Source organism: Mustelus asterias, chromosome 12 (assembly GCF_964213995.1).
Source record: "Mustelus asterias chromosome 12, sMusAst1.hap1.1, whole genome shotgun sequence".
Lineage (NCBI taxonomy): Eukaryota > Metazoa > Chordata > Chondrichthyes > Carcharhiniformes > Triakidae > Mustelus > Mustelus asterias.
This window is the reverse complement of record NC_135812.1, coordinates 68,903,529-68,929,829: the sequence shown is the minus strand read 5'-3', so window position 1 is coordinate 68,929,829 and position 26,301 is coordinate 68,903,529. Positions and strand designations below refer to the sequence as shown.

The 26,301-nt window shown below is 44.3% G+C and overlaps 1 protein-coding gene across 1 annotated transcript in view; it reads right to left on the bottom strand.

Annotated features, from left to right (window-relative positions):
- dnah9 (dynein, axonemal, heavy chain 9) overlaps positions 1-26,301 on the bottom strand; it is a 591,107-nt gene that overhangs the window by 312,524 nt on the left and 252,282 nt on the right. Inside the window, exons 42-44 of the mRNA XM_078225415.1 lie at positions 19,086-19,247; positions 15,319-15,515; positions 15,035-15,197 (exon numbers count right to left, since the gene is read on the bottom strand). Of these exons, the coding sequence (XP_078081541.1) occupies positions 15,035-15,197; positions 15,319-15,515; positions 19,086-19,247 (522 nt within the window). The remainder of the gene's footprint in view (positions 1-15,034; positions 15,198-15,318; positions 15,516-19,085; positions 19,248-26,301) is intronic.

Below are 26,301 nucleotides of genomic sequence, written 5' to 3'. Positions count from 1 at the left end.
AGAGACGTAGGATGAGAGGAGACCTAATAGAGGTGTATAAGAGGTTGAGAGGCATAGATCGGGTGGACTCTCAGAGGCTTTTTCCCAGGGTGGAAATGTCTGCTACGAGAGGACACAGGTTTAAGGTGCTGGGGGGTAGGTACAGGGGAAATGTTCGGGGGAAGTTTTTCACACAGAGGGTGGTGGGCGAGTGGAAACGGCTGCCGTCAGTGGTGGTGGAGGCAAACTCAATAGGGTCTTTTAAGAGACTCCTGGGTGAGTACATGGGACTTAATAGGATGGAGGGTTATAGGTAGGCCTAAAAGGTAGGGATATGTTTGGCACAACGTGTGGGGCCAAAGGGCCTGTTTTGTGCTGAAGTTTTTCTATGTTTCTAATCCCCATCTGCTACTATTTCTACTGGATCAGCTGGTCAACTGAACGCCACAGCATGTTACCATTGGTTACATTGTAACAACCTCCTGGTACCAAAGGAGCTCCAGTGCAGCATGGCGACACAGTGGTTAGCACTGCTGGCTCACAGTGCCAAGGACCTGGATTTGATTTCCAGCTTGGGTCACTGTCTGTGGGGAGTCTGCACAGAGTCTCCCCGTGTTTGCGTGGGTTTTCTCCGGGTGCTCCGGTTTCCTCCCACAGTCCGAAAGACGTGCTGGTTCGGTGGATTGGCCATGCTAAATTCTCCCTCGGTGTACCCAAACAGGCGCCAGAGTGTGATGACTAGGGGATTTTCACAGTAACTTCAGTGCAGTGTTAATGGAAGCCTACTTGTGATACTAATAAATAAACTTTAAAATTTTAAATTGCTCATTAATCACCTCCATCACTTTGCAATTTTTTTCTAGTGGTTGCTGGCGCAGAAGCATTTCAATCATAGAAATCAGAAACCCTACAGTGCAGAAGGAAGCCATTGAGTCCGCACCGACAACAATCCCACCCAGGCCTTATTCCCGTAACCCCACATGTGTACCCTACTAACTCCTCTAATTTACGCATTCCGGGACACGAGGGGACAATTTAGCATGGCCAATACATCTTTGGACTGTGGGAGAAAACCGGAGCACCCAGAGGAAACCCACGCAGACAAGGAGAATATGCAAACTCCACACAGCCAGTGACCCAAGCCGGGAATCGAACTCAGGTCCTTGGAGCTGTGAGGCAGCAGTGCTAACCACTGTGCCACCGTGCCCTCCTAACGAAACACTGAGATCATATTAAGTGGAAATTCCCTTCTCACCATCCCAACAGGTCATATTTAGTCAACAGTTCTTTATCTGAGGAATAAATGGCTTTTCTGACCCACAAACACTTAAAAATTCCCTAATACACATGCCATTTGGAAGATTCTGATCCAAAAATAAATTGTTCATTATATTTAGACAGGACCATTCTGTGCATTAAGAAACATACACAAAAAACAGCAATGTGCCTGCATTTCAGATTATTTAATGAGCCTTAGCTGAAGTCTGAAGTTCTCTCAATATGATTGGTGGCATTTAATAAGGTGGAGTAGAAACACAATCAATGGGGCTATTTTTTGATACGGGATGATTTGTCAGGGATCAGTTGATTCATGATGTTATTCAATTATTACTGATGTATTTTGTTTCATGGGAATAATCTGATAAATAGAACAATTTAACATCAACCTGGACTTATCCCTTCTGACTTCGAAAAGGAACTGTGTAAAATCTTAATTTACTGCACAAGGCATTAAAAGCTTTAAGAGGATTCATTGATAGTAATGAAGCAGTAATGCAGAGTGGCGATGGCCTAGTGGTATTATCGCTAGACTATCAATCCAGAAACTCAGCTGATGTTCTGGGGACCCGGGTTCGAATCCCACCATGGCAGATAAATATCTGGAATTAAGAATCTACTGATGACCATGAAACGATTGTCGATTGTCAGAAAAACACATCGTGTTCACTTTTTAAATTCCTCAAGGAAGGAAATTTGATGTCCTTACCCGACTGTGGCTCCAGAGCCACAGCAATGTGGTTGACTCTCAACTGTCATCCAAGGGCAACTAGGGATGGGCAATAAATGCTGACCATCCAGCGACGCTGGTGTTCCACGAATGAATTAAAAAATATATATCAAAGGCTGTTTAAAATATAGAGCTAAGACCACCAGGAACTATCTTCTATTATCAAACACTGGAAGAATGACAATCAGGTAGGAGTTCAGCCAGGACAAGTTATTTTTGTGTTTCTTTTGATTTATCTTTTGTGATCAGGAGAAACATTCACTTTTCCTTAGTTGTCTCTCTCATGTTCTCAAGTCACGACCGCACACTAGGCTATAGTTACACAGGTGAATAGCAACAACTTTTTAGTGAACATTATTCAGTGCAGGAGCTCATTCTGTCCTTGGTTGGCCTAAAGAGATACTGAATTCAATTCTGGCAGCAGACGTGCAGAGTGAAGCTGCTGTACTTTGCATGAACCGTGTATTCCACTCTGTATTTTGTTTTCCACATGGACCCAAGCATGCTTAATAATGTAACCTCATGCCAAAAGTGTGGGGAAAGAAAAAAATCTGCACCTTTAACTTAAAGAGAAAAAGAAAGACCAGAAAAATGAAAAAGTAAACTAATAATGACCTATCAATTATGACAAAAATGTTGGTCCACCCCGAACATGATAATGAACCACTTGGATCAGGAATGATCAGAATCATTCCTTAATGTGTTCCTCTCAGCCACATGACAACTTGAGTCATTATATTGTGGTCCCATTGAATTGTTAGTTCCTGTTTGAGTGGTGCATTCATCCAGCCACAAGGCACAAGGCTGAAGCTGATCAAATCTTGGGGTGAATGGGATCAAAGTTTCTGGGGAGAAAGCAGGATTAGGCTATTGAGTTGGACGATCAGCCATGATCGTGATGAATGGTGGAGCAGGCTCAAAGGACCAAATGGCCTGCTCCTATCTTCTATTTTACTAACCAACTTTGCGAAAGACATCATGACCAGCTGAGGGAAGCGATTTACATCCCATTTACTTTGAATAGATGCTTAGGATAGATGACATTCGATTCACTGCGTCAGCTGTCACTGAACAATGCAGTATCTGGCAATTGCTGTGCTCCCATCTAACACACTGGTGGTACAGTCTTGTACGAATCTGAACAGTCATGTTGCTTCAAGCATCATGTACTGAATGTTGTCTTCCAAAGATGGTAATGCATTAGGCGATCAATTGTTAAATCCATTCCGTTTAACTGGTCAACAAATAGACATTTAATAAAAATCATCAAGCCCTAATTAAAGGATTGGGACATTTGTTAGAGGTGTGCAAGATAATGACTGGCTTAGATAAGGTAGTCAAGGAAAATTATTCTCATTAGCTGATTGTAGAAGGCAGTTCTAACACATTCTCCCTCCTTTCAATTCTGACGAAGAGTCTATGGACTCAATGTTAACTATATTTCTTTTCTAGTAGACGCTGCCAGACCTGCTGAGTTTTTCCAGCCTCTTCTATTCTTGTTTCAGCTTCCAGCATCTGAGGTAGTTTGCTTCAGAACCTTTGTCAACCGGGATGTTGGGGGAGTGGGTTGTAGAAGGGTGATTGTTGAATAAGTGATGGTCTGTTTGTCTAATTTGCGTTGTTTATGGTATTTCTTAGATCACAAACATATTAACCATGAAATTTCTCAAAATTAGCCAGAGCACATAATGATTGGAAGCAATTGATCCAACATTTGCTAGTTTCCTAGGTTTGCCCAAATGAGCAACTTCCATTTCTGTTTTAGAATCATTTACTAAAATGGTTGAAAAATAGGTGATCTTGCAGTTGAAAATAAGAATTTCAGTAACCCCTTAATTATTGGACTTTAATTGGTTTGTAATTAGACCACATTGTTCCTTTACAGCTGAATGTTCGTGAGCATTCCAATCTACTCTATACTGAAAGCAGCATCTTATAGCTTCAGACCAGCACTTAGGCGGTGGAACTTGATTCAGTCGTTTCGCTCTTGGAGTAGGAACAGACGAGCTTTCAGCAGCTTTCTTCATGACTGAGAAGCCCTCTTCAGAGGACAGGGTTAGAAAGGTGCCCTAAAAAATAGTCTGCTCCATCTCCAACCTGGCTGGATCCTTTCACAGTTAGAAAATCCAAGTTAAACTCAATCTCGGAACCTGGAATGTATGAACCCTCACATGGGGCAGCCTGGTGGCAGAGTGGTTAGCACTGCTGCCTCACAGCGTCAGAAATCTGGTTCAATTCCGGCCTTGGGTGACTGTGTGTGGAATTTGCATATTCCCCCCGTGTCTGTATAGGAAATCAAGAACCAAATAGTGGACTGAGAAAGCTAAGGAGCTGCAACTCCTTGCTAAAAAGCACAATACCCAGGGCTTCTTCAGTGCCACCAAGGCAAATATGGACCCAATACCCTAGGCCTCAAACCAGTGCATTGTAAGAATGGGAGCCTTTTGAGAAGCAAGGAAAACACCAGCCTTCAATGGGTAGAACACTTCAAGGAACTCCTAAACTGTGATACAATCATAGATGAGGATATGTTTGAAGAATTTCCCAACTCCCCGTCAAAGATGATCTTGGACTCCCACCAAGCCAGGTTGAAGTTGATGCTGCCATTAAACACATGAAGAATGGAAAAGCTGGAGGAGTGGAAGGGATTCCAGTGCAGATTTTCAAACTTGAAGGAAAAGAGATCACTCGTCATCTCCATCAGCTGTTCCTGAAAACCTAGAAGAAGAAATTCCTGCCGACCTGAAGGATGCCATCATCACTATCAACATCAAGACTGTGGGAACTACCAAGGAATATATCTGCTCTCCATTGCCAGGGAGGTCGTCATCCAAATCCTCGCTAGCCACCTTCTCCAGGTCTCTGAATTAATCCATCTTGAAAGCCAGTGTGACTAAACAGTTGAACAGCAGACATGATTTTCACCGCTCGACAACTTCAAGAGAAATGCCAGCAGCAACATCAACCAGTCTACATGGTCCTCATTGATCTGACCAAGGCTTTAGACTCAGCCAATCAGGAAGTGCTATGGAAGGTCCGGTCAAAGGCCGGCTGTCCAGAGAAATTCATCAATATCCCCCAACTCCTCCACAACAGAGTGTCGGTGATAGTCAGTCCTGACCAATGGAAGTAAAACAGAAACCTTTGAGGTCAAGACTGGAGTCAAGCAGGGATGCGTTGTCTCCATCCCTTTCTTCATCCTTCACCTTGTCAAGAACAAGCTTCCCGGAGAAGTGGATATCATCTACAGGATGGACAGGAAAGTTTTCAACCTCAACCGGTTGAAATCCAGGCTGAAAACGACATTGACACCACTTATGGAACTTCAGTTTGCAGATGACATGCCACCTCCGGGCTCTTGGAAGAGAATCTCCAAGCAATGCTTGATCCCTTCGCAGAAGCAAGCTGAAGAATCAGTCTTAGCCTTAATGTCAAGACGACTCAAGTCCTTTACCAACCTGCCCCAGGGCAAGATCCAGTCTCTCCCTCCATCAAGATCAACAGATAAACTCTCTCAACTGTGGAACATTTCCCCTTTCTGGGGAGCCATCTCTCATTTAGGGCTGACATCAATGCGAAGATCCAACATCAAATCCAATCTGTGAGCACAGCCTTTGGACACTTAAGGATGAGAGTTTCGGTGACCACGACATCTGCACTGATACTAAGATCTCGTGTACAATTCACTCATCCTCCCAACTCTTCTATATGGCTCAGGAATCTGGGAACCGGGCACAGAAAGGTCCTGGAGAGGTACCTCACTGCCAAGTGAGGTGGGTGAGGCAGACATGTTAGTGACATTTAAGACTTATCTGGATAGACACATGAACAGATGGGGAATAGAAGGATACAGGCGGTTGGTCTAGATAGAACAACTTGATTGGTGCAGGCTTGGTGGACCGAAGGGCTGGTTCCCCTGCTGTACTGTTCTTTGTTCATTAACGCTGTCTGAGATGGATTCACCACATCAGCTGGGACGACAGGCGTACTAACATCAGCGTCCTTGAAGGTGCCAAGAGAACCAGCATCAAGGCTGTGATCATCCAAAACCAACTCCGCTGGGCCAGCCATGTGCTGAGGACATCAGAGTCCCGATTGCCAAAGCAAACCTTCTTCACCCAGCTCAAGGAAGGCACCTGAACAAGAGGGCAAAGGAAGCACTTCAAAGATACCCTGAAGAAATGCAACATACACATCAAAACCTGGGAGACCCTTGCTCAGAAGAGATCGACTTGGAGGGACCTCCTGATTGAAGGGACACAATTCTTCAAGGACACCCAACGGCAAGAGGAGGCCCGGAAAAGGAGCCTGAGAAAGGAATACCAGCAATCCAGATTCCAAGGACCGAACCCACCTCCTGGAAACAGCTGCCAAATGTGTGGTCAAAGTTGCGACTATATCAGGCTCATAAACCACACAGAATCCGTGACCAGTAACACTGAGTTTCTTAGCTGGACAATCATGCTCGTTAGCAAGTGATCGCCGGAGAAGACAGATGTAGTTAACTTAGACTCCGTAAAAATGATAAAATGGAAGAAATATATATACTATCGATTCTAAATTTTTCACTATTACTACCTTGGTGATTGAGGGGTTTACAAGGGTGCTATCAGTTTGTACAGTTAGAATACATTAAATTAGGCCTTAGCAGTTGCAATAATAAATGGAATATTGTTCTTCAATCGAAATTTATTTAATTAAGGCAGTTAATCAGGAATTGATGGGCTCTCTCTCTCCAACAGAGTACTCTGGCTATCCATAAGAATTGACCAAGTTCAGTCCTCCCTCCTCTTTCCTGTTTTAATCTGCACACTCTGTACTCTACACTCCTGTTCTTTACTTCACTGGAGGTAGCTGGTGATTTAAATGACCGGTTGTCTCTGCAAATCGCGCATGTGTGAACGCCGGCCTGACTCCAGCTCCCCCCCACCCCCGGGAAGGTGGGAAATGCTGGGCTCAAGGGTGGGATTTCGGGGATTTTTGCCATGACGGCACGATGGCACAGTAGTTAGTACTGTTGCCTCACAGCACCAGGGACCTGGGTTCAATTTCGGCCTTGGGTGACTGTGGAGTTTGCCCCGTGTCTGTGTGGGTTTCCTCCGGGTGCTCCGGTTTCCTCCTACAATCCAAAGATGCACGGGTTAGGTTGTTTGGCCATGCTAAACTGCCCCTTAGTGTCAGGGGGACTAGCAGGACTAGTGGGGTTACAGTGGGTAGGAGCTGGGTGGGATTGCTGTCGGTGCAGGCTTAATGAGCTGGATGGCCTCCTTCTGCACTGTAGGGATTGTATGATCTTCTATGATCTACAATTCAACGACAGCCGTGCCATGGCAAAGATCAGAGCCATAGTCAGCATGTACAGAACAAGCATTCCATTTGAATCAAATTTGTGACTGCTCTGTTCCATAACCACTGTCAGAATTCAAGTCAAAGTTTTTCAATTTGCATTTGGCCTCCAATTGTTTCCCTCCAATCCTGAACTCTAAACATTCAGCTTCACAGATGTCATAAGCCATTTCTTCCATAGTCCCATATTCCTTTAAGTGCCAGCTACCTGTTCAATGCATAGCCTCACCTGATTCTCTGATGCCTTACATCTCCCCACACGTCCACATAAACATAGTTATATTAGTTATTTCCCTGCACTCGGTCGAGTGAATGAATGCCAATTCAGTGCCAGTGCTACTTTAAGTGAGATAAGATAGCTCTGAGTAATAGTACATGGATCTTCTTGATCACTTAATTTAAGATTTCAGATAGTAAAATAATAGGAAAGAGATTCGGTCGCTTTGACTTCCTGCTTTACTGTCTGTGAGGATATGTCAGTGTGATTGGCTGTTCTCTAACACTTGGAGGCCCTCTCATTTGGCTCCAGATTTCGACTACTGTCAGGAAAAGGAGAAAACTATGCTACAGAGGTTCCAAGATCATTGTGAGCAGTTTTCTATGAGTTATTACAACACATGGGGCAGAACGGTGGCAGCAGTGGTTAGCACTGCATAGTGCCAGAGACCCGGGTTCAATTCCGGCTTGGGTGATTGTGCAGAGTCTGCGCTTCCTTCCCGTGACAGCGTGGGTTTCCTCCGGGTGCTCCGGTTTCCTCCCACGGTCCAAAGATGTGCGTGTTAGGCGGATTGGCCGTGCTAAATTGCCCCTTAGTGTCAGGAGGATTAGCAGGATAAATATGTTGAGTAAGGGAATAGAGCCTGGGTGGGATTGCTATCGGTGCAGGCGTGATGGGCCAAATGGCCTCCTTCTGCACTGTAGGGATTTTACGATCTAAGCCATGCTACATAAAGTTTCACTGCACTGGTTTTAGATGATGAAATTATTTCAAAGATTAAGGGCAGAATTTTCCCATCCTGCCCACCACGGGAATCATAGCGGGCGGGGGCAGACCATGCAAAGGTCCATTTACCTCGGGCGGGAATTTCTGACCTTCTGCAGCTGGAAAAATCCCACCCTAAGTCTTCAGATATCAGATATGAGATGTTGAAAATATTCTAAGTCCTTCGAGGGATGAGAATCCTTTTTACTTCTTCTCGGTGTATCTAACTCATGCTAAGGTACGAGTGCATTTGTGGCAATGATCCTCACCGCATTGATGTAGGTGGGTTCTTCAAGTGTGTGCCATGGTGTTGGCAGACCATTTAACTGTGGCAGCCAAGCCAGATCCCACTTTCAGCTGTCTTTCACCATCTTTCTTTATCAGCAACATAAATGTTTGTTTGTACAGGACTTGGGTATTTCTGATAAGAACTAGAGACAGGTTGTTGAAGCTTTATGTTTTGCACCCATCTGGAAGAATTGTCAAAAATTCATTTGAGATTTGGCATTGTAGTGTTTGACCTGATGAAGAGTGTCACCCACATGTCTCTCCCTTCAGCAATGTACAATTGGTTACAATTAACCCCTAAATAAAGCTTTTGGGAGTTGAAACATTTTCATTCCACTGCTATAGCTCACAAGCCTATCATCATACTAAATAGGCACTATTTACACATGTAATCCAACTGGACTTCAATTCACGCTGCAGACCTGTCCACTAAATCCAATGGATAAATCACAGTGTTCCACAGAATGATGACGGATACCTTACGCCCTGTAACACTCGAAACTGGCCATCCAAACATGACCATCTGACTGACTCTGACAGTTTCGTTTCAGTGGGTCATTGCTCTCCTGAGGGCAGAAAGGCCGGTGACTGTCTGAAAACCATCATTACCTTTGTGATTTATTCATTCACAAGATTACCTAAAAACTGTCATAAAATCAGAGAGATTGGAGCATACTTTAGGTAGCTGCTACACAGCTTAGTCAGTCTGAGGCCTTTTCTCTGAAATAGCCGTGCAAAGTGGTCTGCCATTAAACCAAATCATTCCAACAGTTACTGCGGTTAAAGTCAGCATGGTCTCCCAAATATTATTGGAGCCAAAATATACAGGGAACATGTCAATCCACAGCCGTGTTGAGGGGTGGATGGGAGGGGAGGGGGTAGATGCTGGTAAGGGGCAGAATCTTCATGTTGGCCCTTAACAAGCAAACACCATTAAGGAAAGAGGTCGGAGGCAGAGGTAGGGAGTCCTTATACAAACACTTCCCACTAAGCTGTGTCAGTCAGGATCTGATGAATCCCTGGATGCTTGCAGCCAGGTGAATAAAAGTGGACTGGCCTTGGGTAAAATGGATGGGTGAAGATGTTGAGATCCAACCAACGGAAGCAGACAGGTTCCCCCAAAGAAAGAGATTTTTCTTTTGGTGTCTTGTTTATTGCCTCCTCTGCCACCCTCCACCCCCGATTGGTCCTTGTTACCTGAGCTAAGTGAGTCATTGGTCATTGCTGGAGTTAAGAGGGAGATCTCAGCAACCATTGCCACCAATGGGTGGGCACTGAATTTGGTGGACACTTGGGGTAGGTGGGCACTGGCATTGTCCCTGCCTCCCCCATGAATATTTGGTATCTTCTCCACATCCCTCAATTCAATGACCAGCACTGGCACTGGAGAAAAATGTCAGGTGCAACCAAGCCACATTCACAGAGATCACAACCCCAAGAATTTTCAGGGCATTAAGTCTAAAATCTCTAAACTGTGAACTGAAGTTCCAACCCATTATATATTTACCCTTCAAAAAGTATTCAGATTATGTATTGTATGCATGTGAATATAAGCATCTTGTGTTAGTGTGGGTCTGAAGGGACCATAAGAATCAGACAGTAGCCTGGGGTTAACTAGTCTGAGTGTAGAGTTTAGTAGCTCAAAAAAAGGATCAAAATAGCTTAAGCTGGTGTGAGGAATCAGTGTCAAATGTGTGACTGAGAGTGAGACATCGGCCAACAAACGGGACAAAAAATAATCCACTAACTTGTTCTCAGGGTGTAGTGAGGTTTAGGTCAAATTAACTGAGATGATTAACATAGAACATTGAACAGTACAGCACAGAACAGGCCCTTCGGCCCACGATGTTGTGCCGAGCTTTATCTGAAACCAAGATCAAGCTATCCCACTCCCTATCATTCTGGTTTGCTCCATGTGCCTATCCAATAACCGCTTAAATGTTCCTAAAGTGACTCCACTATCACTGCAGGCAGTCCATTCCACACTCCAACCACTCTCTGCGTAAAGAACCTACCTCTGATATCCTTCCTATATCTCCCACCATGAACCCTATAGTTATGCCCCCTTGTAATTGTCAAATGATTGTCAAAGTTCTCCTTGGATTAGACACAAGTGGCACGGTGGCACCGTGGTTAGCACTGCTGTATCACAGCGCCAGGGACCCGGGTTCAATTCCCGGCTTGGGTCACTGTCTGTGTGGAGTTTGCACATTCTCTCCGTGGGTTTCCTCCGGGTGCTGCAGTTTCCTCCCACAGCCCAAAGATGGGCACGTTATGTAGACTGGCCATGCTAAATTGTCCCTTGGTGCCCCAAGATGCATATGTTAGATGGATTAACCATGGTAAATGTGTGGGGTTACAGGGCAAGGTAGAAGGCCTGAGCAAGGTAATCTGTCAGAGAGCTGGTGCAGACTCGATGGGCCGAATGGCCTCTTCTGCATTGATTCTATGATTTTCAATGAAGCTGGCTGCTTTGTCTCCCTGCCAGGTGTCAAACTTCCTGATTGTTGCTGGAGCTACATTCAATAAGGTGAGTGAGAATTATTCAATCACAGTCCTTACAAGCCTCTGTCGTGGAGATGCGCTGAGGAGTAAGGAGATGAGTCATTCATTGGAAAGACCCTGGCACTGCCCTGCTTCTGTAGCCAGTGTTGATATGGTTGGTCCAGTTTTTTTTAAACTCTTTCATGGGATGAGAGTCTCGCTGGCAAGGCGAGATGTTGTCCATCTCTAATTACCCTCAAACTGACTGGTTTGCTCGGCCATTTCAGAGGGCAATAAAGAATCAACCACATTGCTCTGGGTCAGGAGTCACATGTAGGCCAGGACAGATAAGGATGGTAGGTTTCTTTCCCTAAAGGACATGAGGGTTTTTATGACAATCGATTAGCTTCATGGTCACCATTACTGAGGCTAGCTTTCAAATTTCAGATTTCATAGAATCACAGAATCCCTACAGTGCAGAAGGGGACCATTCGGCCCATCAAGTCTGCACCGACTCTCCAACAAAGCATCTCATCCAGGCCCTATCTCCATAACCCCATACATTTAGCCCACAAATTCCCCTTACCAATGCATCTTGGAACACTAAGGGACAATTTAGCATGTTTAATCCACCTAACCTGCACGCCTTTGGACTGCGGGAGCGCCCGGAAGAAACCCACGCAGGCACGGGGAGAATGTGCAAACTCCACACAGTCACCCAAAGCTGAAATTGAACCAGGTCCCTGGTGCTGTGAGACAGCAGTACTAACCACTGTGCCACCCTCAATTTAACCAAATTTAATTCCCACCAGCTGCCATGGTGGGGTTTGGACCATGTTCCCAGGAATGAGCAACCAATACAGGCCTTGTCCACATTCCAATCAAGATTAAGGGGGGAGGGGAGAGATTTTGGAAGCTTAAAACATCAAAGAAAGAGTGTAAAAACCATCTTTTACACTGTTTATCCAAGGCCTTCACTGCTCTGTTACTATATTACAACGGGAGATTAGGAGAATACTGTATAAATTTCAGCTGATCATGTTTCTTTAGAGAACAGGCTTCCTCTCTGGTCTAGGCTTCACTAATCAAGCCCACAGTCACCTCACTAGGTGTACCAGCTAACTTCTACTGTACAGGTGGATCTTAAATGAGGCCTAGGATTGGGATTAACTAATTTAGGGAGGCCCTGCTTCCCTGGCATACATTTGCTCTTAAATATTTAGGGGTGCAACTGATTTTCTACCATTTTCAGAGTCAGATGTTGGGTAGGTGAGTGGGTTGGTGGAGCTGGGGAAGGTCATGTCTTTACCATATTTTGCAAGAATTGTGGTGGGAAAAATGTGCAACTCTGACCCATTTGTGCCCTTGCCCAATATTTGGCTCATGGCACCAAGGTTCAGCTCTTCTGTTCCATACTTCTGGCTATAAGAACAGCCAATTGATGGTCAATATCGCTGTCTAACCACCCAGAAGAAAATGTTGGAGAAGAATCTCAGGCTGACAGTCAATCTGATTCCTCCTTTGAGGAAGCTACAGTCATGCTTCTCACAAAGCACCATCGAGACAGGGAGCTCACTGAGGAAGTCCTATGATCATGAATGGAAAGGCAATGGCTGAGTGGTATTTATCACGAGACTATTAATCCAGAGACCCATTGTATTGCTCTGGGGACCTGGGTTCAAATCCCACCACAGCAAATGGTGGAATTTGAATTCAACAAAAAAAAAATCAGGAATTAAGAATCTACTGATGACCATGAAACCATTGTCAATTGTCGGAAAAACCCATCTGGTTCACTAATGTCCTTTAGGGAAGGAAAACTGCCGTCCTTAGCCAGCCTGGCTTACATGTGACTCCAGAGCCAGAGCAATGTGGTTGACTCTCAACTACCCTCTGAACAAGGGCAACTAGGGATGACAAATAAATGCTGGCCAGCCAGCAACTCCCATGTCCCACGAATGAATAAAAAAAATATAGAAACATATAAAATGAAAGCAGGAGTAGGCCATTCGGCCCTTCGAGCCTGCTCCGCCATTCATTATGATCATGGCTGATCATCCAACTCAATCACCTGATCCCACCTTCACCCATATCCCTTGATCCCTTTAGCCCCATCTGATCAAAAGTATGGCTTCTCTTCATTCTGTGTCACCTTAGATTTAAATTGGAGGTTTGTTGTTATGATTGAGGAGGCAATTTGATTCCGAAATAAGTGTGTCTCCCTGAAAAACCTGTAGCTTATCTTTCGAAAGTCATTTAAATCAGATTTATTTTTTAATTCATTCATGTGGGCATCACTGGCTGGGTCAGCATTTATGGCCCATCCCTAATTTGCCCTTGAACAAAGTTCATTTCAGAAGGCGTTTAAGAGTCAACCACATTGCTATGGACATGTTGGCCAGACCAAGTGAGGATTTGCTTCCCTAAAGGACATTAGTGAACCAGATGAGCTTTAACAATGATCATGGTCATCATTAGATCTTTAATTCCATGGTGGGATTACACAGTAGAATTAGGGGGCATGGACTAGAACTAGGGGGCATGGCCTCAAAATAAGGGAGGGGGGAGGAATGCAGATTTAGGACTGAGTTGAGGAGAAACTTCTTCACCCAAAGGGTTGAGAATCAATGAAATTTCCTGCCCAGTGAAGCAGGTGAGGCTACCTCATTGAATGTTTTTAAGGCAAGGATAGATAAATTTTTGAACAGTAAAGGAATTAAGGGTTATGGTGAGCGGGTGGGTAAGAACATAAGAACTAGGAGCAGGAGTAGGCCATCTGGCCCCTCGAGCCTGCTCCGCCATTCAATAAAATCATGGCTGATCTTTTCGTGGACTCAGCTCCACTTACCGGCCCGCTCACCATAACCCTTAATTCCTTTACTGTTCAAAAATTTATCTATCCTTGCCTTAAAAACATTTAATGAGGTAGCCTCAACTGATTCACTGGGCAGGGAATTCCACAGATTCATAACCCTTTGTGTGAAGAAGTTCCTTCTCAACTCAGTCCTAAATCTGCTTGCCCTTATTTTGAGGCTATGCCTCCTAGTTCTAGTTTCACCCGCCAGTGGAAACAACTCCCTGCTTCTATCTTATCTATTCCCTTCATAACCTTATATGTTTCTGTAAGATCTCCCCTCATTCTTCTGAATTCCAATGAGTATAGCACCAGTCTACTCAGTCTCTCCTCATAAGCCACCCCTCAACTCCGGAATCAACCTAGTGAATCTCCTCTGCACCCCTCCAGTGCCAGTATATCCTTTCTCAAGTAAGGAGACCAAAACTGTACACAGTACTCCAGGTGTGGCCTCACCAGCACCTTATACAGCTGCAACTTAACCTCGCTGTTTTTAAACTCCATCCCTCTCGCAATGAAGGACAAAATTCCATTTGCCTTTTTGATTACCTGCTGCACCTGCAAACCAACTCCTTGAGATTCCTGCACAAGGACACCCAGGTCCCTGTGCACAGCAGCATGCTGCAATTTTTTACCATTTAAATAATAGTCCATTTTGCTGTTATTCCTACCAAAATGGATGACCTCACATATTTAAATGGAACTGAGTCCACGAAAAGATCAGCCATGATCTTGTTGAATAGCGGAGCAAGCTCGAGGGGCCAGATGGCCTACTCCTGCTCCTAGTTCATCTGATTCAAACCCAGGTTTCCAGAGTGCAACCCTGGGTCTCAGGATTACCAGTCCAGTGACAATACCACTACGTCCCCGTGATATTCAGATTTTGTTATTTTGATCATCATTGGAACTCGGGAGAAGTGTCAGCAACTCTTCCTTCTTGAATGTTTGACTGCAGTTATTTCTCTCCCTGGGTGTCTCAGGCACTGCAAATGGCAGAAGTGGGTTTGGACAGACAGGATGCCCCTTTTGTTTTGTACACTCTTGGGTCAGTGGTGAATTGCCATCTGTGTTACAGGGACTGGTTTCCACTTACCTTTAAATCAGGGATGCCGTAGCCTTTTCTTAAAGTGAGCTGGAAGACCTCCAAAGAACTGATGAAAGCTGCCAGCCTGGTCAGACTCTGTTTCCCACTTCCACCGACGCCGACAAGCAAAGCGTTTCCCCTGGGAGACTCCAAAATCCGGTTAATTCGGCAACTGCAACGGCAAGGAAATGACTCCATTTTTAGGTTTCTTTTCCATCACTAACTGTACCAAGGCCAGTGAGGGGGAAAAAAAGGACAATTTTAAAAGATAAAACTAATGCATATGTTCTTACATGTGGCTCATGGCATCTTCAAAAAGAACCAAGCTCATGGCAGCATTCAGCTCATTGTAGTTTTCTAAAGCTTCCATCAGGATTTTATTTAGGGAATCCCAGTCCTGGACAGGCATGTACTTGGGTTCCCCAACACCACAAGCAAAGTGGCAGTACATGTTCATATTTCGAGTCTGCTCCAGTGTCTCCTGCATGTCCTGGGAAGGAAAAGCCACAGGGTCACTTTGTTATCAAGAATCGGGGCAATTCTTTTTACCAGTGGCTCAATTCCCTTACATTTTATGTCCTGGTGCCATTTTTTTTAACTCAAGTAGGGTCACATCCTCTCTCCTATTGCCACTTATGGTGCAGAATGTTAGAATTTATTTATTCGTGTCACAAGTAGGCTTACATTAACACTGCAATGAAGTTACTGTGAAAATCCACTAGTCGCTCCACTCCGGCGTCTGTTCGGGTACACTGAGGGAGAATTTAGCATGGTCAATCCACCTAACCAGCACGTTATTTGGACTGTGGGAGGAAACCGGAGTACCCGGAGGGAACCCATGCAGGCACGGAGAGAATGTCTGGACTCCGCACGGACAGTGATCCAAGTCGGGACTCGGACCTGGGTTCCTGGCACTGTGAGGCAGCAATGCTAACCACTGTGTCACCGATGGGTATCATTCTGGGGGTAAATAGGCACACCAGCTTGGTATCTGGGAGCAGTGTATTATAATAATTGTTTTTTTAGTTAACCAAACCCCTGGAAGAGCTGTGAGAATTTCTGGCAGAAAGGATGAAGGATTTCATCCACGTCTTTCTGACTGTGGAAGGAAACCGGAGCACCCAGAAGAAATTCGCGCAGATACGGGGAGAATGTGAAGATGACCAAGAAGATGATAGACAGGAAAAAAATTGTTTTTATTTCCCAACTTTGGTGTTTCCAAAGAATGCTGAGGGTGAAATGGACGGATAGATGTACAAATGAGTGGGTATTACAAGAGGTGGGAGTTGACAACACAGATTATCAGTGGTGGAAGTGGAAGTCTAAATACTTTGAGCTTGTGGCATGAAGCAATGGTGTCGAAACAACAACGCTGGAAGGATTAGTGAAGGGAAAGTCAGAGTGTAGGTAGGCAGAAGACCAGATGGAGCAAGACAATCGGAGAACTAACGGGCCTGGGCTTCATGAGGGCACAGAGCGACACAAGATCGATGCAGCTCGGAGAGAGTACACGTCACCATGGCAACTCAGCCTTTCGGGGTTATTTACACTACCAGCAGGGCAGCATCATTACTCCTGCAGCGGATTAGGCGCATAAGCAATAATAATTGAAAATAGAGAAATAGAGTCCTCACCAGAAGGGAGGGGGTCATTTTAATATTTAAAACCGATTGAAAACAGGTGATACCAAATCAGACACTCAGTTTCCACCTCGACTGATTTTCTTTTCTGGTACAAATCCCGATCACCATGTTTTTTCTTTGCCTAATAATAGAAGTTGAAGTTACCCCAACGTTCATGCAAACAATCCCAGTGGAAAAACAAGAGGAGAAATCAAATCTGGATTCCGGCTGAATCGTTAACATTTCATTGTTTCTATCATAACCAGATGTAAAACCCGAGGGGGCCTGGTGGTGGGTGGGGTGAAGTTGGGTGGTGTTGTGGTGGGTGGTGGTGGGGCAGTGAGTGGGGAGGGTGCAGTGGGATAGGGATGTGTGGGGTGGGGGTGGTGTGGACGTTAGTGCTGGCAGTAAGGTGGAGTTGAGTGGTGTGGGGGTGGATGAGGTGCGGGTGGGTGGCATGTTGGTGCTAGTGTGGATGGAGTGGTGGCGGGTTCAGGTGGGTGAATGGTAAGCTGGTTTCTTGCAATAGGTTTACATTAACAAAAGATGTAAGGTTTCTGATTTTTTTTAAATATACCTTTGTCAATTTTTCTATTTTGTTTCCTCTCAATGCGGAATATGCGACACTCTGCACAAAATGGATGGGTGTCTTCCAGTGCTTTGTTGAAAGTGAACATGGGGAGTTATCTAGAGTTGGCTACTGTTTGATGACCAAGATTAAGAACCTCCATCACCGCAAATCACAGCACCTAAACCTGTGCCCTTCTATGCTGATGTTGCTTCTCTTCCTGCACCTAGTGTTGTACTAAGGCAGACATTCAATCTCTTCCCATAGCAAGGTTTTTCCTGGAACAGGTCACTAGTCTGTCGCCAGAGGCTTATAGCTTGAGGGGCGCCACTCCACATCAAGCATGGCTGTCCAAGAGACTCTCCAACTCTTACCGCCAGCCATTGGCATGCGTTGGAATGATTTTGTAGGTTGACACTCAACCTGTTGAGCCGCCTTATGATCACACCTTCCTTGGCCATCAAATCCTGGGCGGTTTGTGAACCTGCAGCTTCTGGCTCAAGAGGCAGGGGCGTTACCCACTGCGTCACAAGACACCCTTTCTACTACACTGTGGTGCCCTCTCAATAGACCCACAGCAATCAGGGAGGAGGCAGAAGCTAGATTTTCTGAAGAACGGGTATATTTTTGATTATTTCTGTTTGCATTTAAATGGGAAATGTTTGCCTGCTTAAACCCAATTCTCTGCCTGGGTATGTCCATTAAAGTTGGAGCACAGGATGTCCAGATTTCATGGGTGGGATTTTCCGGTCATGCTCGCCCCAAAGCCGGAAAATCCCACCCGAGGCCAATGGATCTTTGAATGCTCGATTCCCGTGGCGGGCAGGATGGGAAAATTTAAGTCCATGTGTGAGTCAAAGCATTGAAGCCTTGTTGTTCCAACTGGCACAATTCAGATGCCAGTGGTGACCCATTTCAAATAAATAGGCAAACACTTGTCTTTCTACTCTTTCTAGTCTGGGGCATTCAGGTTAATCAAGCACTGAACCATCCTACTGCCATGCTGGTTGGTACCACCTGGCACAGCACAGTCTGAGGAACAAACTTAGCTACTTTTGGGGCTCCACAGCCAGCTATCACATCGAGGAGTGCAAACTATCAAACTCATTGGGATAGTTACAAACAAATTGATTTTCCATGTTTTCCACAGTGTTTACAACACAGTGGGACAGTTGTTAGCACTGCTGCCTCACACCACCAGGGACCGGGGTTCGATTCCTGGCTTGGGTCGCTGACTGTGTGGAGTTTGCACATTTTCCCCATGTCTGTGTGGGTTTCCACCAGGTGCTCCAGTTTCCTCCCACAGTCCGAAAGGCTTGCAGGCTAGGTGCATTGGCCATGCTAAATTCTCCCTCCGTGTACCCGAACAGGTGCCGGAGTGTGATGACTCGGCGATTTTCACAGTAACTTCATTGCAGTGTTAACGTGAGGCTACTTGAGAGACTAATAAATAAACTTTGAACTAAAAGTCAATTGTTTTGAATGCCAGAGGTGTCCTCAATTTCAAGATGGCGCCGGAGTGTGGCGACTTCTTGCAAGCTGTGCCCAGCATATCTTCTAATTCTATCTTTCACTTTCTTTCTATGCTTCTAAAACTTCATTCTAACTCTTTTGAACACCCTAACAATGCTCTTCCCTGCTGCCATCAGACTTTTGAATGGACTCTACCTCGCATTAAGTACACCCTAGCTATGACTGTAACATTACATTCTGCACTCTCTTGTTTCCTTCTCTATGTATGGTATGCTTTGTCTGTACAGCGCGCAAGAAACAATAGTTTTCACTGTATGCTAATACGTGTGGCAATAATAAGTTAAATCAAATCATTATCAGACTTGTATTGCTAAAACTCTTAAGCTGCAATGCATACATCAAAGAACTTGTTCACCAATTCCGTCTGGATGAGATCAAAGACCTTAAAGTCTTTGTCTTCCACCATCTTATCCCTGTAGACACGATTAGACTCATGCTGGTATAGCTTGACCAGGTCTTGAGGGGTTTTCAAACAGTCCGTTGTACTGAAGAGAATACCCTGTGCAAAGCAATCATAAAAGCTGCATCAGGAGAGCAGTCTGGAAAATGGAAAACAAAATGAAAGATTTGCAATCATATAATCACCTTCCACAACCAGCGGATGTCCCAAAGAATATTATAGCCAGGAGCCACTTACCTGGGAGTTGGAGACAGTGGACCATTAAGCGACTCACAACTGGCCCGCACTCAGTGCAAAAGGAGAGTGAGAAAAACAGAGCAAAATCGCAGGAAAACTAAAGTAAGTTCATTGCATGGTAAGGAAGTGCTATTAGGGACTGTCTTCAAATTGCTGTAAATTCGAAAATGTAATTTTTAAAAAACAAGTAGCCATATTGTGTTGAACTGAGAAGCACCAGAAATAAGGGAAAGTCAAGGCCAATGTAATAAGGTGATATAAGTAATACAAAGTAGAATAAAGTCATTGTAAGGGAAGTAAAGTTAAGACATGGCAGGGTATCTCAGTCAAGTGGCATGTGTCACCTGTAATATGTGGGAAGTCATGGAGCAGCACAGTGGCACTGCTGCCTCACAGTGCCAGGGACCCGGGTTCGATTCCCGGCTTGGGTCACTGTTTGTGTGGAGTTTGCACGGTCTCCCATGTCTGCGTGGGTTTCATCCGGATGCTCCGGTTTCCTCCCACAGTCCAAAAATGTAGAGGTTGGGTGAATTGGCCATGCTAAGTTTCCCCTTGGTGTCCAAAAATGTAAAGCTTAGGTGGATTAGGTGGTAAATGCGTGGGGTTACAGAGGTAGGGTGGAGGGCAGGTAGGGCCTGGGCAGGATGCTCTTTTGGAGAGTCAGTGCAGACTCAATGGGCTAAATGGCCTCTTTCTGCACAGTATGAACTTGATTGAGGGATAATATGGATACTACTGGTTTCGTAGATAATGACATGCGCAGGAAGCTGCAACAGCTTGAACTCTGGGTTTCAGAGCCTAAGAGAGGGTTGGAGTCACTGTGGCACATCTGCAAGGCAGAGAGGTATGTAGAAAGCATGCTCAGAGAAGAGGCCACACCATAGCTTATGGGCCTGGATGCAGAGAGGGAATGCATGACCCCCAGGCAGTCCAAGGGAACTAGGCAGTACAGGAGGCCCCTTGGGTTTCTGCTCACAAATCGGTTTCCATTTTGGAAGCTGGTGAAGGCGTTGGTTCCTCAGAGGAGTGCAGTCAGGGCCAGGTGGCGCCACGATACATGACTAGAAAGATGGTGCAGAAGAGAGAGCTTTGGATTTCTGGGACACTGGAACTGGATCAGGGAGAGATGACAGCTGTACAAGAGGACACTTTACACCTGAACAGAGCTGAGATGGAGGTGTTTGTGGGGGGTTTTGCTAGTAATGTTGGAAAGGCTTCAAACTAACTCAGCAGGGATATGCGATCGAAGAAGAAATATTAGAGAGGAATACCAGGATGCACAAAATATGGGAAGTACAGATAGCACTAGAATAGAGAACAGTAAGCTAATAGATGAAGTTGGATTAAGAGAGAAAGTAACAATGTCTAAAGTGGTCTTAAACTGAATGTATGTGAATGCATGGAACATAATAAATAAAAGATTGGGGAGTTACTGGTGCAGATTGCCATGTGTAAGTATGATGTTATGGTGATAACAGTGACCTGGCTCAAGGAAGGGCAGGACTGGATGTTAAATATTCCTGGGTACGAGGTGTTAAGAAAAGGTAGGAAAGGACGGAAAGGAGGAGTGGAGATGGCTAGGTTAAGGAGAGCATAGTGGTGCTGGAGAAAGAGAATGTCCCAGAGAGTTCAAGGACAGAATCAGTTTGCCTGGTTCTAAGGAATAAAAAGGACACAATTACATTGCTTGCCATAGTCTATAAATCAGTGGTGGGCAATCTAGGCTCGTGAGTGGGCAGCATGATTGGCCCTCCCCATCTCAGTGGGCTCCAAGATTGAAATCAGGAGTGTTGAGTCACCATGACCCCATGAATAAGATTGAATACGTTTAATACACGCTGAATATTCCATAACAAGTTAATAGATCTATCAACTTCAAATGATAAAAACAAAAGGAATATTTATACTTTGGACGCAGAGGGAGCACATGGCTCTCACAGTCCATGTCGTGAGCAATGAGCACCTATCTCACTTCACTTGCCCTTGCTTTATGTGCATATCACCTCAGTCATAACAGCAGAAAAAAAAACTACACGGACGGAAATCAGCAGAATGTGGCAACCCTACGCGTGGACAACAGCCAACAAAATGCCTCGTGGGCCACACTCAGAACCCAGATGTGTTGTATGTGGCCCCCAGGCTGCAGGTTGCCCACCACTGCTATAGACCATCAGATAGTGAGAATGATGTCAAAGAACAAATCTGCAGGAAACTACACAGAGACACAAACATTATAGAGTGGTTATAATGAGGGAACTTTAATTAGCCAAATGTGGACTGGAATAATTGTAGCGTAAAGGGTGAACAGGGGCAAAAGTTACTAAAGTGTGTTCAGGAACAATTTCCACAACAGTATATGTCCAAAAAGAAAGGATGTTAGGCCTGGTTCTTGGAAATGTGATGCGCCAAGTAGATCAAGTGTTAGTGCGGGTACATTTAGGAGATAGTGATCATTGTATCGTAAGGTTTAGGATGATGATAGAAAAGGACAATGGGCAATCCAGGGTAAGAGTAATTTACTGGGGGGCGAGCCGACTTCAATGGGGCAAGAACGGAGCTCTGCCAGACAGACTGGAATGAAAGGTTGCTGTGGGAAAAACAGTAGCTGAACAATGGGCTACCTTCAAAAAGGAAATGGTTTAGGCAGAGTCAAGGTATATTCCCTCAAAAGGGAAAGGTAGAGCTCCCTGGATGAAAATGGAGATAGAAATTAAAATAAGAAAAAGCGTGCTTATGACAGGTGTCAGGTTAAAAATACAACTGAGAACCAAGAGGCATATGGAACATTCAGAGGGGCAAAACACACATTTGGAAAGTGAAGAGGGATGATGAGAAAATACTGGCAGCCAACATAAAAGGGAATCATAACATCCTTTATAGGCATAGAAATAAAATTGATAAGGAGGTAGTTAAAGTTGACAAGTTACTGGGACCCGATGAGATGCATCCAAGGGCAGTGAAGGAAGTGAGAATTGCAGGGTCCTGGCCATAATCGTTCAATCTTCCCACGACTCAGGGGAGCGGCCACAGGACTGGAGAATTGCAAACATTACACCCTCGTTCAAAAAAAGGCTGTAAAGACAAGCCCAGTCAGGTTTTTGTTTTACAGCCTCGAAGAAAATAGTTCTGAGGAGAACTGGACTCAACTAAAGGCAACAAATACCGTTACAGCAGCTAAAAATTCATTGGAAAAATTTGAGGATCGCTGTTATAACAATAGTATTTTTTTTCTTAGTTATATGGGAGTCAGAGGATGATTGAGGAATGTAAAACCATTGAAGAATTCCTCAAGGCAGATTCAGATGGACTCCCCAAGATATTGTCGAGAGTTTAAATGCCTTCTTTGTGTCAGACTTGACTATAAAAAACGATTATGAATCATTGATAAAATATTGTACAGCTGACTTGACTATTGAAAGTATCAAAGTGGATACAGATATAGATCTGAACAGAAAGGGTCTCAAAACTGACCCTGATGGCATTCAGTTGAGACCACTCAAAAAATAAATGATTTTAAAAAATAAAAAATAAAATTATAAAAAATAACCATGATCAATGAGTTCCTTGTTTATACAATAAAGCATGATAGAGTCTGGCATTATTTCCATGGACTGAAAGGATACACATGTGGTGCCACCTGGCATTCTAAAAGAACAAATCTAGAAACAAAAAGGTCCATTACCTTCACTTTAAAAAGACCAGTTGGTTCACTGAACTTGCCTCAGAACCAGAATGAATGAAGCATCATGATTTACAGCACTCGGCAATCCTTTCGGAGGCAGATAACTAGATTATTCTTTAAATAATAGGCCAATTCATGAAGAGGCTTTAAACCCTTTAGATGAACACAATTAGTCCAAGAGAACACACTGACCACAAGTTTGTGCTATTCATTATACTGCCTGATCTGTGTGTGGCATGATCTCCGCCCCATACCATACTGGTCCAAATCTCTTTTGAAGGTTTGCAGCTACCTATTTGAAATAATCTATGAACTGATTTTATGATCTTGAACTGGTATAATCTTCCAGACCAATCTGTGCTTGTCTGAAGTAAACAATTTAAAATAGGTATTATTTTGAGCCATCTCTGAACTATTATCACTAAAAATAAGAATCGTACTCTGTGCAGCATAACCAAACCCTTACGCAAGGACAAAATAGCGTGTTTTTATTTACACTAAATCATTCCGTCAACTCTGTAATCACTTCACAGCACTTGGACCTTGAGGGAATTGTGGATAATAACACCAAGATCTCACTCTTTCTCAACAAACGAGGGTAGATTTAGTTTTGCTTTTGCCATCTTCACAGCACCACAATTATCAAAGTTAAATGTAATTTTCCAAACTTGAGCCCAATTCCCATCTCATCAAGAGTTGTTTGGAGCCGTTTCATTTACAATTCTTACAATCACACAGAATTTTGTACCATCCATAAGCTTGACAGCTGTATATATGTGTGTATATTATATACAGTATAAGTGCATGCATAAATACACACACTATTATATATGTATAAATGATGGTGATAGAGGAATTGTATACTTCTGTTAAAACTAGAGCCATTATTACAAATGCTCTGTCAAATAAATTGAATTCTTACAAAATACGGAAATTACTTTTCAAACCTTTAATGGGGCAGCATTACTGTTATCCTCCCACTTCCAGTCCAACCTGACTTTTGAATGTAGCAAACTGGCAGACACATTTTCTGATGATGGGAAGCCTTGCCAAGTCACCAAATGATATCCCACTCACATCAAACTGATGTACCAAAATATGATGGTTAAAGAAGATGCTAATGTCAGTGGCAGAGTAGTTGGTTGTTTGTATCGTGATGAAAACTCAGATGTGCCTATCCTTATTGAGGGGTCCAGGAAGAGGAATGGGATTGCAAGCTGGGAAGAGAGGAATGGACTCCGAGCGGCTGTTACTGGGATTGGGGTACAGGAAGTGAAGGCAGGAGAGTCAGTTGACCAAGCAGAAATTGGGTCAAGAGGCAGTGACAAGGAACAGGAAGGGCATATAGCGACCCACTCCCTTTAAGCAGGAGCTCTGGATAAAACATTCCTAAACATCCTAGGTCTACGATCAATAAGTACATTTCAAAAACGTTTTTGTCACCGAGGGATCAAACGTCTTATTTTATTGATTCCCAACAGCACTGATAGCAGCTGAGTCAGGAAAAAACAGTCTTAAAATGAGAACCCTATACAGGCATCAATTTGCAGATTCCTATTCCAGTTATGGGCAGTGCACAACAAACACTTAGGGTGGCATGGTGGCGCACTGGTTAGCAATGCTGCCTCACAGCGCCAGGGACTCGGGTTCATTTCCGGCCTTGGGTAACTGTCTGTGTGTCATCTGCAAGTTCTCCCAGTGTCTGCGTGGGTTTCCTCCGGGTGCTCTGGTTTCCTGCCACAATCCAAAGATGTGCTGGTTAGGTTGATTAGCCATGCTAAATTGCCCTTTAGTGTCAGGGGAATCAGGGGACTAAATATATGGCGATAGGACCTGGGTGGGATTGTTGTCGGTGCAGACTAGATGAGCCAAATGGCCTCCTTCTGTCCTGTAAATTCTATGATTTCCCAATATGTAATTACAGTTAGAAATGAGTATCTGCTTCCCATGTGCCGTGTTGAGTACTTAATAGGGCAGGCAGTTGCCAAATTTGCAGACTATGATGTTTAAAAACAGAATCATACCTTCATGTGGTTTTGAATGCCAGACAGATCATAGAAAAATAGAATCCTTACAGTGCAGGAAGCGGCCATTCGGTGCATCGAGTCTGCACTGATTCTCCGACAGAGCATCCTACCCAGACCCACTGCCTGCCCTATCCCCGTAACCCCACATATTTACCCCACTAATCCCCCTAACCTACACTTCTTGAGACACTAAGAGTCAATTTAGCATGGCCAATCCATATTTTTTGACTGTGGGAGGAAACCGGAGCACCCAGAGAAAACCCACGCAGACATAGGGAAAAGATGCAGACTTCGCACAGACTGTCACCAAAGGCTGGAATTGAACCCAGGTCCCTGACACTGTGAAGCAGCAGTGTGAACCACTGTGCCACCCAAAATCAATTATAGCTTTGTCTATGCTCAATCCCAGGTTTTATTAATTGAACTTAAATTCCACCCACTGCTGTGGTGGGATTTGAACCTTCGCCTCGAGAGCATTAGCCTGGTTCTCTGGATTATTAGTTCATTGACATTACCACTACACTACCTTCTCCCCTGGGTCTGGCAGTTCACAAATAATAGAACATGATGGTATCTTACTATAACACGATGGCCAACTGTGAGAGCGACAACATACATAACTTGCATTCATGTAGCACCTTTAATGTGGCAAAATAATCTCAAAGCACTTCACAGAAATGTCATTAAACAAAATTTGACACTGAGCTACAGGTGATATTTGGACAGGTGATCAAAAATTATTCAGAGGTAGGTTAAAAGGAGATTCTTAAAGGAGAAATGGGACATGTAAAAGTTCACGAGGGAACATAAGAACTAGGAGCAGGAGTAGCAGGCCCCTCGAGCCGGCTCCGCCACTCAATAAGACCATGGCTGATCTTTTTGAGGACTCAGCTCCACTTACCCGCCCGCTCACCATAATCCTTAATTCCTTTACTTTTCAAAAATTTATCTATCCTTGCCTTAAAAACATTCAATGAGGTACCCTCAACTGCTTCACTGGGCAGGGAATTCCAGATTCACAACCCTTTGTGTGAAGAAGTTCCTCCTCAACTCAGTCCTAAATCTGCTTCCCCTTATTTTGGGGCTATGCCCCCTAGTTCTAGTTTCACCTGCCAGTGGAAACAACTTCCCTGCTTCTATCTTATCTATTCCCTTCATACTTTTATGTTTCTATAAGATCTCCCCTAATTCTTCTGAATTCCAATGA